Here is a 15,410-nt window from a genome sequence, read left to right as displayed (position 1 = left end):
TTTCCAAATTGAAATGTTTGTACTAATTAATTTTTGTACCTTTAAATGAAGAAGCTGGTGCAGCATATCTAGATAGGCTTAGCCTGCTAGCTCTATCTTTTATCTCTAGAGAGGGCAAAAACTGCACAAGACAGTACCAAAGATGAATTTTTATTGTTGATATTTTTCAAGTAGCCTGGTTTCTCCCCACCTGATAGCAGTCGCTGCATCTTTCCAAACAGATTCTCTAATGATCTTGCTTCACCATGGCTACAAATATGGAGGGGCTGGTTCAGCACAGAGTGGGGACCCAGCAGGTGGCTGAGGTGAGTGACAGGGGCTAGCACAATAGCTGGCACCCTTGCATTTGAAAGGAAAAGTACATCACTGTACTCTATTGTTTGGAAACAGGCCCAGGGAAGTTAGCATATAATCTAAATCCAAAGCAGGATGCTGCCATGGAAGAAAAAATGAAAATGACAAGAACATTAACTCCTACCAGTGTTTTCCGTGAGTACAGTGGCCTAGCTGCGTACAATAAGGTGACTTTAAAAAAATTCACCTTGAACCAAAATCTAAAAGAATCTGATGCTTATCTAACTGTGGGTATAGTGTTAGCCAAGGCTCTGTCTTAGTTTATTCCACATTTGATACTTTGTTGATGCTGTGGTGTGGTGGAAAACCCAATTCTGTGCATTCTGCAGTCATTATTGACCATCTACCATGTACTAGGAATTTTTCTAAGTGCTGAGAAATATATGTGAATGAACCATTGGTCCTTCCTTTAGCATTCTTGGAGCCTGGTTAAGGAATAACTAGAAAACAGGGTAAGAAATATTCCTCTGTGAAGAATGTGATCCTGGAGGTGGATCTTGAATAACGGGTGAGCATTTGTCAGACAGATCCAAGGAAGTAGGATTGGGGAACTTTGTGGCAGGAGAGGTCATTTTAAGTCAGAAACCTATGTAAAGACAGGATAGAGACATGAAATAGCTTGGTATGTTCAGGCAACTTGAGGTGTAAAGGAGGGAAGTAGGGCCAGATCTTCTCACTCTTTACCAGGTCCTGCTCAAGGTCTTCAGTCCTCACAACAATCTTTTAAGGTTGATATGATTATTTTTCCCATTTTATAAGGGAGGAAACCAAGGCCCAAAGACAAGCAGTTGGTTGGCCAAGGGCACACTAACCCAGTTCTGGTGCACTTCTTCCAAAGCTACTCTAATAAACCATGCAACCAGGAGCCATTAGAAGGATTCAGATTTGCATTTTTGAGCCAGTACTGATATTTTAGGGCAAAGACGTAAATTTACGAAAGAACAGACATATAAAGAAAGGAATTTAACAAATAAAAACTAAGTACACACATGCCAGTTTAAACCAGTAAAAGTGGTAAGCATGTTTTTCAGATTCTAGATCAACCATTAACTTTAAGGCAACAGTATAACTAATCATCCCCTTCCCCCAGCAAGTAATGATTAATATTAACTGAAAATGAACACAAATGGATTTCACACATTTTTTAATATTATATTTTTGAAAGGGCTATCAGAGCTTTTAAAATGTTTGTGTTTATTTGTTGCTTTAGTTTCTGATAGGAATAATTACCTTGAAAATTATTGTGTTTTTTCCCCCCAAAATATTTAGGGTTATTCTGCATTTAATAGAGTTTCCAGTTGAGGCTGATTCAGAGACTAGCATATGGATCACTGCCCTAAAGTGGTCTTTAATTCCTTAGGGGAAGAGTTTAGTTTAGCCATCTGTAGTGCTAACCTATAGTAACTTAAAGGTTACTGTATTTTGTGTATGTATTCAGAAAATGTTCTAGCTAAAATTTTCTGTCAGGTACCTTATTTCCTTGAGGAAATGGAATTTCATATAGTATTTAGCTTAGTGCAACTGTTGTTTCGTATGGCTGAAAGTGTAGTTTTAGGATATTTCCAAAATAAAAGAAGGCATTCTTAATTTGGAGTGTAAAAGCAATCTTCCTATTTAAAATCCCTATGTTTCCTTGCTTTTATTTTGAGGGATAAGTATGTGTAAACTACATATTATAACTACAGCAATGTGCCACTTAACAGGGATGTGTTCTGAAAAATGTGTCATTAGGTGATTTTGTTGTGCAAACATCATTGAGTATACACTTACACAAACCTAGATGTTATAGCCTATTATGTGCACATCTACGCTGTATGCTTTAGTCCATTGCTTCTAGAGTACAAGCCTGTACAGCATATTACTGTACAAGACAACGTGAAATTAAACCACAAGAGAATATGATGTAGTCAGGAGATGTACTAAATGGTAATTGAGTAGGAATAAAGTATCTAAATTGAGAGGTTATTAACCATCAGTTTTGGATAGCTGTTTATTCAATCAGTAGATAATGAAGGAGCATTCCCCTTACTTGCCCATCAGCCAGAGAGGGCACACAGGTGAATAATAGGACTGGGCATCTGCTTGCCAGGAGCTCTCTGTCACAGGGGTCAAGCATGAGACTGACTAGCCACACAAGAGAGGTGGCTCTCTCTAGTGGAAAGGTGGTTCTATAGGGTTCAGACAGTTTGTGGTTTAAATCTAGGCCCTGCCATTTTCTATCTGGATGACTGCCTTGGGGCCTCAGTTTTCTCATCTAGAAAATGGAAGTAATAAAGTACCTATCTCATGGGGTTATTGTGAGAAATCATTGAAATAAAAACTTATAAAGAGCTTTAGTAGGTGCCATGCTTTTTTGTTCCATGAATGAAATACAGCAACCTTATCAGTTACATAAATGATTTTCTCTGGAGTCCCCAAATCAACCTTTTTCTATATAGACCAGGTAAATCACAAATACCAAGGTAAACTACAAAAGTTAGATGATACAGAGTAACAGCTTGATGTCCTATAATGCGTTCAAATTTATTCAGTTACTCAGAGAGATAGCTTAATATAGTGGTCAAGAGTGTAGACTCCGGAGCCAGATTGCCTGGATTTAAATTCTGTCACTTGAAAACTGTATGACCACTCTGTTTTTTTGGAATCGTTTATAAAGAATGAGTGTCCTTTTTTAAATGTCTGGTAGAATTCAGCAGTGAAGCTATCTCAGCTGGGGCTTTTCTTTGTAAGTATTTTTTTTTTTTTTTTTTTGGTTATTAATTCAATTTCTTCACCTGTTATAGGTCTATGCATATTGTCTGTTCTTCTTGTTTTAGTAGTTTGTGTCTTTTTGCGAATTTGTTCATTTCATCTAAGTTATCTAATTTGTTGGCATACAGTTGTTTACAGAATTTATTTATAAGGCTTTTTATTTCTGTAAGGTCAGTTGCAACTTCTCATTTACTTCTGATTCTAGTAATTTGAATCCTTTTTTTGGTCAGTCTAGCTAAACGTTTGCAATTTTTTAAAAAAATTTTAATTAAAATGATTGGAGTGACATTGGTTAATAAAATCAAATAGGTTCTAAGTGTACAATTCAGTAATACGTCATATGTATACTGCATTGTGTGTTTACTACTCAACGTTAAATCTTTCTATTACCATATATTTGACCCCCTTCACCCTTACCTACTTTCCCCGCCTTACCCATCTCCCTCTGGTAACCACTATATTGTTGTCCGTGTCCATGACTCTCTGTTTGTCTTGTTCATTTGTTGCTTTCAGTTTTATATCCCACATATGAGTGAAATCATATGGTTCTCAACTTTTTCTGTCTGACTTATTTTGCTCAGCATGATAATCTCAAGATCCACCCATGTTGTTACGCATGCCAGTATTTCATCTTTTATGGCTGAGTAATATTCCATCGTATATATGTACCACATTTTCTTGACGCAGTCATCTGTCAATAGACCCTTCAGTTGTTTTGTCTTGTCCACTGTGAATAGTGCTGCTATGAACATCACGATGCACATATCTTTGCAGATAAATGTTTTCAGGTTTTTTGGATAAATATCCAAAAGAAGGATTGCTGGGTCAAATGATAATTCTATTCTTAGTTTTTTGAGGAACTTCATATGTTTTCCATAGTGGTTGTACCAATTTACATTTCCACCAACAGTGTATGAGGGTTCCTTTTTTCCCACAACCTCTCCAATACTTACTATTTGTCTTGTTGATAATAGCCATTCTAACAGATGTGAGACGGTATCTCATTGTGGTTTTGATTTGCATTTCCCTAATAGCTAGTGAAGTTGAGCATCTTTTCATATCTCTGTTGGCCATTTGTATGTCTTCTTGGGAGAAGTGTCTGTTCAGGTCCTCTGCCCATTTTTTAATTGGATTGTTTGTGTTTTTGCTATTGAGTTGTATGAGTTCTTTATATATTTTGGAAATTAGGCCCTAATCAGAGGCATTATTTATAAATATATTCTCCCTAAACGTTTGCCAGTTTGATCTTTTCAGAGAACCACCTTTCAATTTCATTGATTGTTCTCTATTTTTTTATATTCTCTATTTTATTAATTTCTACTCTAATCAAAACCACAATGAGATACCATTTCACATCCACTAGAAAGGCCAGAAATAAAAAGTCAGATAACAAGTGTTGGTAAGGAAGTGGAGAAATTAGAAACTTCCTACAATGCTGGCGAGATGTAAAATGGTCCAGCCACTTTGGAAAACAGTCTTACAGTTCCTCAGAAAGTTAAAATAGAGTTACCATATGACCCAGCAATTCCATTCTTACATGTATAACCAAAAGAAATGAAAACATATGTCCACACAAAAACTTGTGCATGAATGTTTTTAGCAGCATCATTCAAAATAGCCAGAAGGTAGAAACAGCCAAATGTCCATCAACTGATAAATGGATAACAAAATGTAGTGTAACCATACAACAGAATATTATTCAGCCATAAAAAAGATTTAAGTACTGACACATGCTACAGCATGGATGAACTTGCCAGTGTTATACTAAATGAAAAAAGCCAGTCACAAAAGACCATGTATTATATTTTTCTATTTATATAAACTGTCCAGACAAGGAAATCTACAGAAATAGGAAGTAAATTAATGGTTGCTTAGGGCTGGATGTTGGGAGTGATACAGGGTTTCTTTTTGAGGTGATGAAATTAACTGAGGGGTTGGTTGCGTATATCTGTAAATATACTAGAAACCACTGAATTATATCATTTTCAGTGAGTAGATTATATGGTAGGTGAATTATATCTCAATACAACTTTTTTTAAAAGCAGTAATAACAACAACTAGATGCCACTTCCAAAATTGGGAAGTATATTCCAAAATAAAAGAACAAAAATAAATTTTTAAAAAACTAAAGGGATTTTTGACAACTTCCACTTTTTAATTAGAATTACATACTTTCAAAAACAGTAATGCATGATTACATGTACAATAAACTACACATTAAAAAACAACAGTATATACAGCTTGATTCTAATTTTGTAAGGTATTTTTATCTAATATCTATAGCTATATGCCATGTACTACATAATACAGTGTGCCAGATATGCTAAGCTCATCTCATTTAATATTTCCATTAACTATAATAAAAGCATTATTATTTTACCCACTTTAAATAAGAAGAAACAGAAAGGTAGACACTTTACTTTGCCAGGTTTCAAACCTGTATCTGAATTGACTTAAGAGCCCAGGCTCTTAACTAGTACACAGTAGGTTCATTTTAAAAAATATACTGAATGCTAATAGTGTTATTTTCTGGGTTATAGACAATTGTCTTTATACCTTCGTTTTTCAAATTTTAATTCTAACACTTTTTAAGAGTCAATAACACTTTTAGTTAAAAAAATTAAACCTATTAATCTTTCAATAGTCCCAGAGTATCAGAAGCATAGCTAAATCCAAGCTTCTGCTAAACCTGTGTGCTGTGGAATTGACTGTGAAACTTGATAAAGAACGATATGTTAATTTTTAAAAAAGAGATAGTTGATAATTGAGAATTGGTAACTGAAGAAGTGGAAGATTGATTATATCTAACAGTAACATTAGTTTTGCTTTTAAAGGGCTTCAGTATTTTTTAAACATTTAAGATTTTGCTTCTAAAGGGCTTCAGTATTATTTAAACATTTAAGATTTCCCTCTCTAAGTGGAAATTTAAAAGACACACACATAATCTCTTTGTGTTTCTTTGTCATTTCCCAAATGAAGTAAAGACACTTTTCAACTCTAAAATGTTTTGAGTCGGGAGAAATTTAGGAGTTAACTTGTTGGAAAGAGACTACTCGTTGGCATACTATAAGTATAACATTGGAAAACTTGTCAGTTGCTTTTATGTTTACACAATGGAAGGTGGCTTTATGTATCTTGGCAAGATATTTCCATATGCCCAGGCTGTGTAAGTCATCAGCTGCTCTTTGAACAAGAAGATCCTGTCACCACTGAGAAAACAGCCAGATTCTTATGACTCCATTACCTTTTATCATCAGGGCTTGCATTACCATTGCAGAAAACTTAACACTTCAGGTAAGGGAATATTTAAAAACATAGGGCTTTCCCAGTTTCTGAACAAAAACAATATTAGCAAGGCTATATCCTGAAGTGGGAGAAAACAAAGTCATTGCTCAGGTTTCAGGTTTCCAATATCTTGGAAAGATCAGCATAGTACATTAAATTTTGTTGTTCTGCCCTCTCACAAACTGGTTAAGATTTCATTTTCTTGTCAAAGTAGTACATATAGGTTTAAAAGTTGCCCAATAATATGTTTGCCTTGAAACAGAAAACGGCAAGCTCCTGAAACATTCCCTACCCTTTTATTATCCCCAAGTCTCCCTCTCTAAATTTGATTTAACTTTTTATTTAACTTTTTATTTCCAAAAATATCCTTATCCTGATTGTTTTTTTTAAAGTCAGTATAAGACATCTTTTTTTAGGAGGGAAGGTTTTTTTTAATTGTGGTAAAATATGAGATTTATCATTATAACCATTTTTAAGTGTACAGTTCTGTGGCATTAAGTACATTCACATTATTCTACAACCACTACCACCATCCATCTCCAGAACTTTTTCATCTTTCCAAAGTGAAACCCTGTACCCTTTAAACACTCCCATTCCCTCTCCCCCTGCCCCTACCCCGCGCCCTTTGCAACCACCATTCTTTTTCTATGGATTTGACTGCTCTAGCTCCTTTATATTAAGTGGAATCATATAATATATCTTTTTGTGACAGGTATACTTCACTTAGCATAATGTCTTCAAGGTTCATCCACATTGTAGCATATATCAGAATTTTCTTCCTTTTTAAGGCTGAAAAATATTCTATTGTATGTATATACCACATTTTGTTAGTTTATCCATCCTTGGACACCTGGGTTGCTTCCATCTCAACTACTGTGTATAATGCTGCCATGAACATGGGTGTATAAATACCTCCTAAAATCCATTCTTTAAATTCTTTTGTGTATATACCCAGAAGTAGAATTGTTGGATCATATGATAATTTTGTGTTTAATTTTTTGAGGAGCCACCATACTGTTTTCCACAACCGCTGCCCCATTTTACACATTCCTGCCAGGGTTAATTTCTGGTACAAGAGTTCTAATTTCTCTACATTCTCACCAACACTTGTTATTTTCTGGTTTGGGTATATATAAATTAGCCATCCTAAGGGATTTGATATGGTATCTCATTGTTTTATTTTTCCCTAAAGACTACTGATGTTGAGCAGCTTTTCATGCACTTATTGACTATTTGTATATCTTCTTTAGAGATCTTTATTCAGGTCCTTTGCCTATTTTTTAATTGTGTTGTTAATAGGAGTTCTTTATATATTCTGGACATTAAACTCTCATCAAATATATGATTTGTAGATATTTCTTCCCATCCTGTGGCTTGCTTTTTCACCTTTTTTGATACAAAAAAGTTTTTGGTTTTAATAAAGTTAATTATCGTGATTATTTTAGAGGATTATTGTGAGAATTAGTTAATGTATATAAAGCATGGTTTATAGCAAGTAATACATTGCGGCAAATAGTAAGCGCCCAGCTCTTGTTGCTGCTGCAGCTGCTGCTGTTTCTTCAACCTTTTGTTTTTGCGAACATTTTTAATTTTAGGAACTGTTTTTCTCCTTCATAACAACTTTTTCCTTTCATAATTGAAATTTTATTGGTTGTTTTGAGAATCAGTAACAGACATTTTTCAATTTGCATACAATTCTTAACACATGTACCAAATATCTTAAAAGCCGTGTAATTGTGATTCTTTTCTGAAGTTATTCCAGTCTAAGATTTGGAGCAAATTTTCCTTCAGGCGAAATCAAGTACCAGTATCTTCAAATGCTGATAAGCTGTTGCATCATAAGTGCCACCAATTCACAATTTAATATCATATGCATACTCAAAATGCAGTCTTCCACAGCACATTAATAATATTACTAGGAAAACTGGACTAGCACCACCCAAGGATGTAATGGGAATGTACCCAATTCTGACAAGGAGAGCCCAAATCAAGGAGTAGTTTTCTTTAGGAAATAATTCTACTAAAACAACATGGAAACAGAAGTAATTTAAAATGTTCAAGGCACATTAAATGCATGACTGTAACTTCAAATTGCCATTTCTTATGCTTTGTATAACAGAATATAAAAACTATCCCCATCTATGAAATGTTAAGCTGACACCCAAGACAATCAAAGCTCCTATGTTCAATATCCCACTATTTTCTGGTTGTACCAAAAAATAACCAGCAAATGATTTCACCCCCCAAAATTTTACATTTTAAAAGTGAGATATGGTTGGATTCCCTCTTTAAAAATGTATCTCAACATTTTAAACTACTAAAAAAACGCAACAAAATAGTCAATAAAAATTTCAGTTTTATAAAGTAGACAAAGACTACTAACTAATAAGAGCGGCTATATGATATTAATCAAACTTGGCTTCTTTCTCCTGCATCATCATAGACTCCTTTTTAGTTTCTCCTTTTTCTGCAAGTAAACCTTCTTTAGTTTCTTGGTTAGCCACTTCGGCCTGTTTTGCTTTTACTCCATTTTCCCTTTTTGTTTGCACTTTTTTTTTTTTTATCTCTAGTTACCTTTCCTGCCGTCTTTTTTTTTTTTTTTTTTTTGGAGGGGGTGTTGAGGGGGACTTCATTTCCACTTTTACAGGAGCAGGTTTAATGGACAACGTCGCAGATCTCTTGGGTTCCTCCTCCCGCTTCAACTTCTGCGGAGCTGACCTTCACTGGGGCGTCGCGGTGGCACGGGGCAGGGGCTGGGAGCCTTGTTGAAGCTGAGTTGGGCCGCTGCGCTCCTTCCGCCGCCAAAGCTGCTGCTGTGACCGGCTTTGGGGGCGGTGGGAGAATAGGATGGAACCATATGACAACTTTTCCTTGTCTTATGGATAAAATAGCTTGTTCTATTTCTGTGAGATTGTTAATTACGGGGTTCTTTTTCTCTTGCTCTTTTTAGTTTTCCTCCACTTCTTACATAGTTGCTGTGTTATCCTTTTGTTTAAGTTCCTTTCATATGGAAGCTTTCATCAAAAGGCTAATGGTCCTTGTGGGTTCACATTTAAGAATGAAGCACTTAAAACTGAAAACAAAAATAAATAAAAAGTTTTTTTGTAGTTGAGTTAGGCTTTTCAACTAGTTTAGTTTGATTTTACTTTGGGGTGATTATATAGGCACCCACACATTTTGTTTAGAGAATGCCCCAGAATTCACTATGTATTGGTTTCTTTTACAGGACCATTCAGTTTTTCTGGGTAAGAAGTCTTCAGTTTCTTGTCTGAGGGGTAGATACCTTGTTGCCAGTATTTTTACTGTTTATTTTAAAGCTGTGGCTTTCCTCATCTTGAAAGGAATACTTTCAATAATTTATTATTAGGCATGATTTTATATGAGCTTTTATTCTTTATCAAATTAAAGACAGAAAAATTATATTCAGCAGATATTGGATTTTATCAAACACTTTTTTTGGCTTCTATTGAGATGATCTTATAATTTCTCTTTTAATCAGTAAATGTGAATTTGATTTCGTAATGTTAAGCCCATCTTGTTCAGGGGTTAATCTCAACTTAATTGTTACACACACACACATACACTCTTGCTATCATTTTAAGAATTGTCCATCTGTGTTCATGAGTAAGATTGACTTAATTTTCTTATGTTTATAAGAAAAATTATACTAGTCATAAAAATAATTCGGAGGAGGTTCCTTCCTTTTCTACTTTCTGTAATAATTTGTGTAAAATTGGAATTATTTGGTCCATGAATGCTTGTAGAACTCACCAGTAAAACTATTAGGGCTTGGAAAGATTTTTAACTACTGATTTAATTTCTTTAATGGTTAAAAGACTATTCAGATTTTTTATTTATAATTGACTGCTTTAATGTTACACTTTTTTGTAAGAATTTGTTTTCAAATTTTTAAATTTATTGGCATATAGTTCAGAGTAACTATATTTTTAATATTTGAAGCATCTCAAGCTATAGCCTCTCTTCATTCCTAATATTGTCATCTCTTTTTTTCTTTTATTGATTTCACGAGAGAGTTTTATCTTCAGTTAATTTCTGTCTTTACTACTACTTTTTTGACACTTATCTTGGTGTTTTTATAAATCCTTAAGATGGCTCTTAGCTCGTTGATTTGTCAGTTTTTCTTTTCTAATATAAGCACTGGGCTACATATATTGTTTTCTGAGTAGAGCTCTAGACATCAATGGTTAATCTTCCTATCATTTTAGATTATTTTACATTTTCTAGAATTTACAATGAAAAGAATCATACAAGTGTGTCCTTTTTCAGTCTTGCTTCTTCCATTCAGCATAATTATTTGGAGACTTATCCATGTTATTGTATATATCAGTAGTTCATTCCTTTTTATGGTATATCCAGTGTATTGATATACATTTTCTTTTTTACCTATTTACCTATTGATGGACACTTGGGTTGCTTTCATTTTTTTACTATTACAACTAAAGATGCTATGAACATTATGTAAAAGTGTTTGTGAGAACATATGCTTTTACTTCTCTTGGGTAGATAGCTGGAATGGACTTACTAGGTCGCATAGTAATTTTTAAGAAACCGACAGATTGTTTTTCAGCAAAGTAGTTGTACCATTTTATATTTCTACCAGCAGTGTACAAGGCCACAGTTGTTCTGTGTCCTTGCCAACACTTGGTATGGTCAGTCTTTTTAATGTTAGGCATTCTGGTAGATGTGTACTGGTTCTTCATTGTGGTTTTAATTTGCATTTCTCTAATGAGTAATGACGTTGAGCGTCTTTACACATACTTATTTGCCATCCATGTATCATCTTTGGTGACATGTCTGTTAAATCCTTTGCCTGTTTTTTTAAGTTGAGTTGTTTGCTTTCTTGTTATTAAATTTTGAGGGTTCTTTATGTATTCTCGATACATGTCCATTATCATCTATTGGTTTCCAAATATTTTCTTCCAGTCTATGGCTTATCTTTTCATTATCATAACCGTATCTCTTGAAAAACAGATTTTTTTTATTTTGATGAATTCTAATTTATCAATTTTTTATTTTATGAATCATGCTTTTGATGTAATATCTAAAAATCTTTACCTAACCAAGTCACAAAGATTTTCTCCTGTGTTTTCTTCAGTTTTATAGCTCTAGGTTTTACATTTATAATTCTTTTGTTTGTTTGTTTGTTTGTTTGTTTGTTTAGTTTTAGTTGAGTGTGTTTACCTTGCAGACTTCCTAAATATTTATGTTCATATATATGTAACTGTAGAATTATATAGGTTTTTAAATTTAACATTAGTGGAATCACACTAGATACATTAGTCTACAAATCGCTTTTTTTATTTTGTCCCAGATATATTGATATACATATAATTCTTTTTACTGTAATATAGTATTACATAGATTAGAGCTATATTTAGCTAGTCCACTATAGAAGTACATTTAAGTTGTTTCCAAATTTTCTTGAGCACAAATAATTTGTGACAAACATCTCTGTGTATGATACCCCTTTGGGCTCACATGTAGCTTTATTTCTCTAGAAGTAAAGTTGCTAATAAAAAGCTTTCTGGGTTGAATTTTATCTTTAAGTTTTTGCTTTAAAAAAAAACTAACAGTTTTTTAACAGTCATATAACTTTATATGCAAGAGGTTAGCTGGGCCATTGATTAGCTCAGTTGTATTCAGCAAGCATTTATTAAGTACATACTGTGTGACCCTTCTAAGGGTTTTCAGTACCTTCCAAACCAGTGTCCCCTTTTTATTGCAGTGTTTTTTAATGACCCTTTATACCAAAATGATTTTCATAGGAAATATAACCATTTATACACAGATAATGTCAAAAAAATCAACATGGTACAATAACTATATGCAGGAGAAATGAAAGCAATTTATTATAAAGTAATATGTATTTCACGTAAATGCTCAGACACAGCTATCAGAGAAGATATAATGGAGAAGTCATATGGCTGTACATAATTAGATAAGCTGTGACTCTAAAGTAATAAAGTGAAGCTGTTTTATTTTATAGATGAAATATAAACAGTGGAACTGGAATAAAAATAGTGTTAGTATAAGTAAGACTAGACTTATGTTAAGAGAAAAAGAGTTGACAAGAGGAATTGTCAAAAATGAGAAAATGAGGATGTATATATTTGTAGAAGAGCTGTACCATATGTATAAGCATTGCACCCAAATAATTTCCTATGGTATGTCTTGGGACAGAATAGTAATGATTATTACAGAAAACACACCTTTCTTAAAATCTCACTGCATTTGAGGTACATACCTTTAGTATCTGGTACTTTAAATAGACTTTGGAGACATTCTTCTATTGGCCTCAAGAAATACAGAATTATAAATGAAATCATTTTGTCCACCCCGCCCCGCTCCCCCCAAAAAACACGTAACTAATCTAAGGAACAAAAGGAACAAACTAAGTGAAAACAGACTCAACAGATACAGGGGACTAATTGGTGATTGCCAGAGGGGAGGAGGTTTGTGGGGGGCTGAATGAAAAAGGAGAAGGGATGAAGTACAAATTAGTAGTTACAAAATAGTCATGGAGATATATTGTATGGTTATGTGTAGAGCCAGATAGGTGCTAGAGTAATCAGGGGGATCACTTCATAAACCATATAAATGTCTTATCAATGTACTGTATACCTGAAATATATAATAAATTTTTAAAAAAAGAACCCAAAACTAAAAACTAAACCTCTACTATAAGAGGAGATCACATCTTACTCAGGGTCATAGGTTTAGCACTTCACTTGATTTCCTCAAGGAAATTGTAATAGGAATGCTCTCTATATAATCCATTATACTTTATATTTACTGCCGTATTTAATCCTCACAACATCATGTGAGGTAAGAGATATTAACCTCAAATTTACAAGTGAGTAAACAGAGGCTTAGAAAAATTAAGAGACTTGTCCAAAGCCACCCAAACAGGAGCTGGCATTCTAAGTGTAATGCGTTTCTATTAATTAGCCCCCTTCCTGGATGAATCGGTTCGGATATGTAGTTGCAAAAACAGGACCTAGTTTTAAAGTATCATCAGTAGCAGTTCTCTTAATAGGCAAGGAGGGCAAGGAGACTGAGAAATTATTTTTCACTGTAGAATTTTATTTCTTTTTTCATGAATGGGTGGAAGAGGAGATTTTCTTTTAAAAATGAGGAAAAGAAATATGAAGAGCACCCATTATTTTAGATTTGGGTTGGAAAATAAGATCACTCAATACCAAATTGTAGCAATATTTGCTGAATTTAAAGGGTAACTTTGTTTTAGAAACACTTTTTTTAAATTGATTATAAAAGTGATATAATATTCTGGAAAATTTGAAAAGGAGAAGAAAGCCACAGTTCCACCACTTTAATACATCTGTCACTATAATTTAATTACCTTATCACTTCCTTATTTAAAATAACTACCATTTTCATAAACAGTAACGTCTACCTTTTACTGTTTAATCCTCCTCATTCTTATTTTTCTCTGTAATGCTTATCACTGTCTAACAAACCTATATACTTGTTATATATCACACTAGAATATAAATTGTTGGAAGGCAGGAACTTTCTTTTTATTCACTGTTGTGTTCCACTGTCTAGAACAGTGCCTGGAATATAGTAAGCACTCAATATTAAGATTTCTTTATTAAATGAATAAACATTCTTTTTTGGTCTTTTTTTTTTACAGGGATGTCATTCTATTGTAATAGTGTGTATACAATTTAGTATTTTGTGATTTCACAAACTATTTCACAAAATAAATGTAATTATCTTTTCCACAAGTTACTACATAGCCTGCATAACCATTATTTTTCATAGCTACATAACCTTTGTATCAAGGGAGCATAGTATAATTTATTAACCCTTCTCCTAGTATGAGACATTTAAGTTGCTTCTGACTCTTCTCCATTATAAATTAGCACTGATAAATAGATGCTTTACCAGTTAAGGCACCTAATAGCAAACCAACTGTTTCTGATTTAAACAAAAATGAGATTCTTAAAAAAATCATTGAGTTAAAATATATGTGAGGAAAGAAGGATGGATGGGTGGACAGACGGACAGACGATGGATAGATAACTTGATAGAGTTACTAGGAGGGCTGGATAAGTAGCTTTGGTAGCTAGGAACTACACCCGGATCTTACTGAAGCGCTGTTCTGGTGAAGTTGTGACTCCATACATGGGGCTCCTACTGTCAGTGCAGTCTCAAGCAGGTATATCTGATTGACCCCCTGCCCTCCAAGGACCTCTGAGAAAAAGAATTCCTATATTCTCTAGAAAAATAATTTTAGACCACACTCTAATAAAGCCATTTGTGTATTTAAGATAATTTGTGTCAGGTGGATTCCCAGAAGTAGAATTACCAGGTCAGATGGCGTGAACAAATTTTTATGATGACAGGAGCAAACTTTTTGGCCTCAACAGTTGGACCTTAGAGCTTTTTGCTTAGTTGGATTAATTTCCTTTTATATATCATTTATTGCCTGTACCTAGCTAGTGAATAGAGTATTATGCTTAGCTTTTTTTTTTTTTTTTTTTTGAGAGAACAGAGAAACGTCATCTTTATTGCCAATAGGGCACAAAAACATGACAAATTTTTTATCGGTATATTTAGGAAACTGAGCACAAAGGTGTCTTGTCAGTGAATGATAACTGTTGAATTTCCATAAGTGTACTGGAAATTTCACTGTCCTTTTCAAAGCTGAGATGAGAGAAGTGTGCTTATTTTCAGTCTCAGCTTCTCATTCACATTCTTCTTTCCTTTTTTTTTTTTTTTCTTTTTTGACTTCTTAGCACTTTAAATAGTTGAGACAGGGAATTTAATCTCCCTTTTAAAAAAGGAGAAGTGACTCCCTGCCCATTTGGTTTGGAGTGCTTAGGTTTGTGGTAGAATTTGAAAATGGTTGTTTTACGTTAGTATACATATAAACTTGTGGAGTGGAAATTCATCATTTATAGCAGTGTGAACTTTTTAAACTTCTTTCCTCTCAGCCACACCCTGCAGCCCTATGTAAAAGTAAACATCCATAA

General features: G+C 33.9%; 1 protein-coding gene across 1 annotated transcript in view; it reads left to right on the top strand.

Moving 5' to 3' along the window:
- Positions 1-247: 247 nt before the first annotated feature.
- Positions 248-15,410, top strand: part of NR2C2 (nuclear receptor subfamily 2 group C member 2) — a 57,520-nt gene continuing 42,357 nt past the window's right edge. Inside the window, exon 1 of the mRNA XM_025043567.1 lies at positions 248-305. Coding sequence (XP_024899335.1) covers positions 258-305 — 48 coding nt within the window. The 5' untranslated portion in view covers positions 248-257. The remainder of the gene's footprint in view (positions 306-15,410) is intronic.

This window comes from Pteropus alecto, unplaced genomic scaffold (genome assembly GCF_000325575.1).
Source record: "Pteropus alecto unplaced genomic scaffold, ASM32557v1 scaffold92, whole genome shotgun sequence".
Taxonomy (NCBI): Eukaryota; Metazoa; Chordata; class Mammalia; order Chiroptera; family Pteropodidae; genus Pteropus; species Pteropus alecto.
The sequence above is the reverse complement of the archived record's forward strand: the minus strand, read 5'-3'. Positions and strand labels throughout refer to the sequence as shown.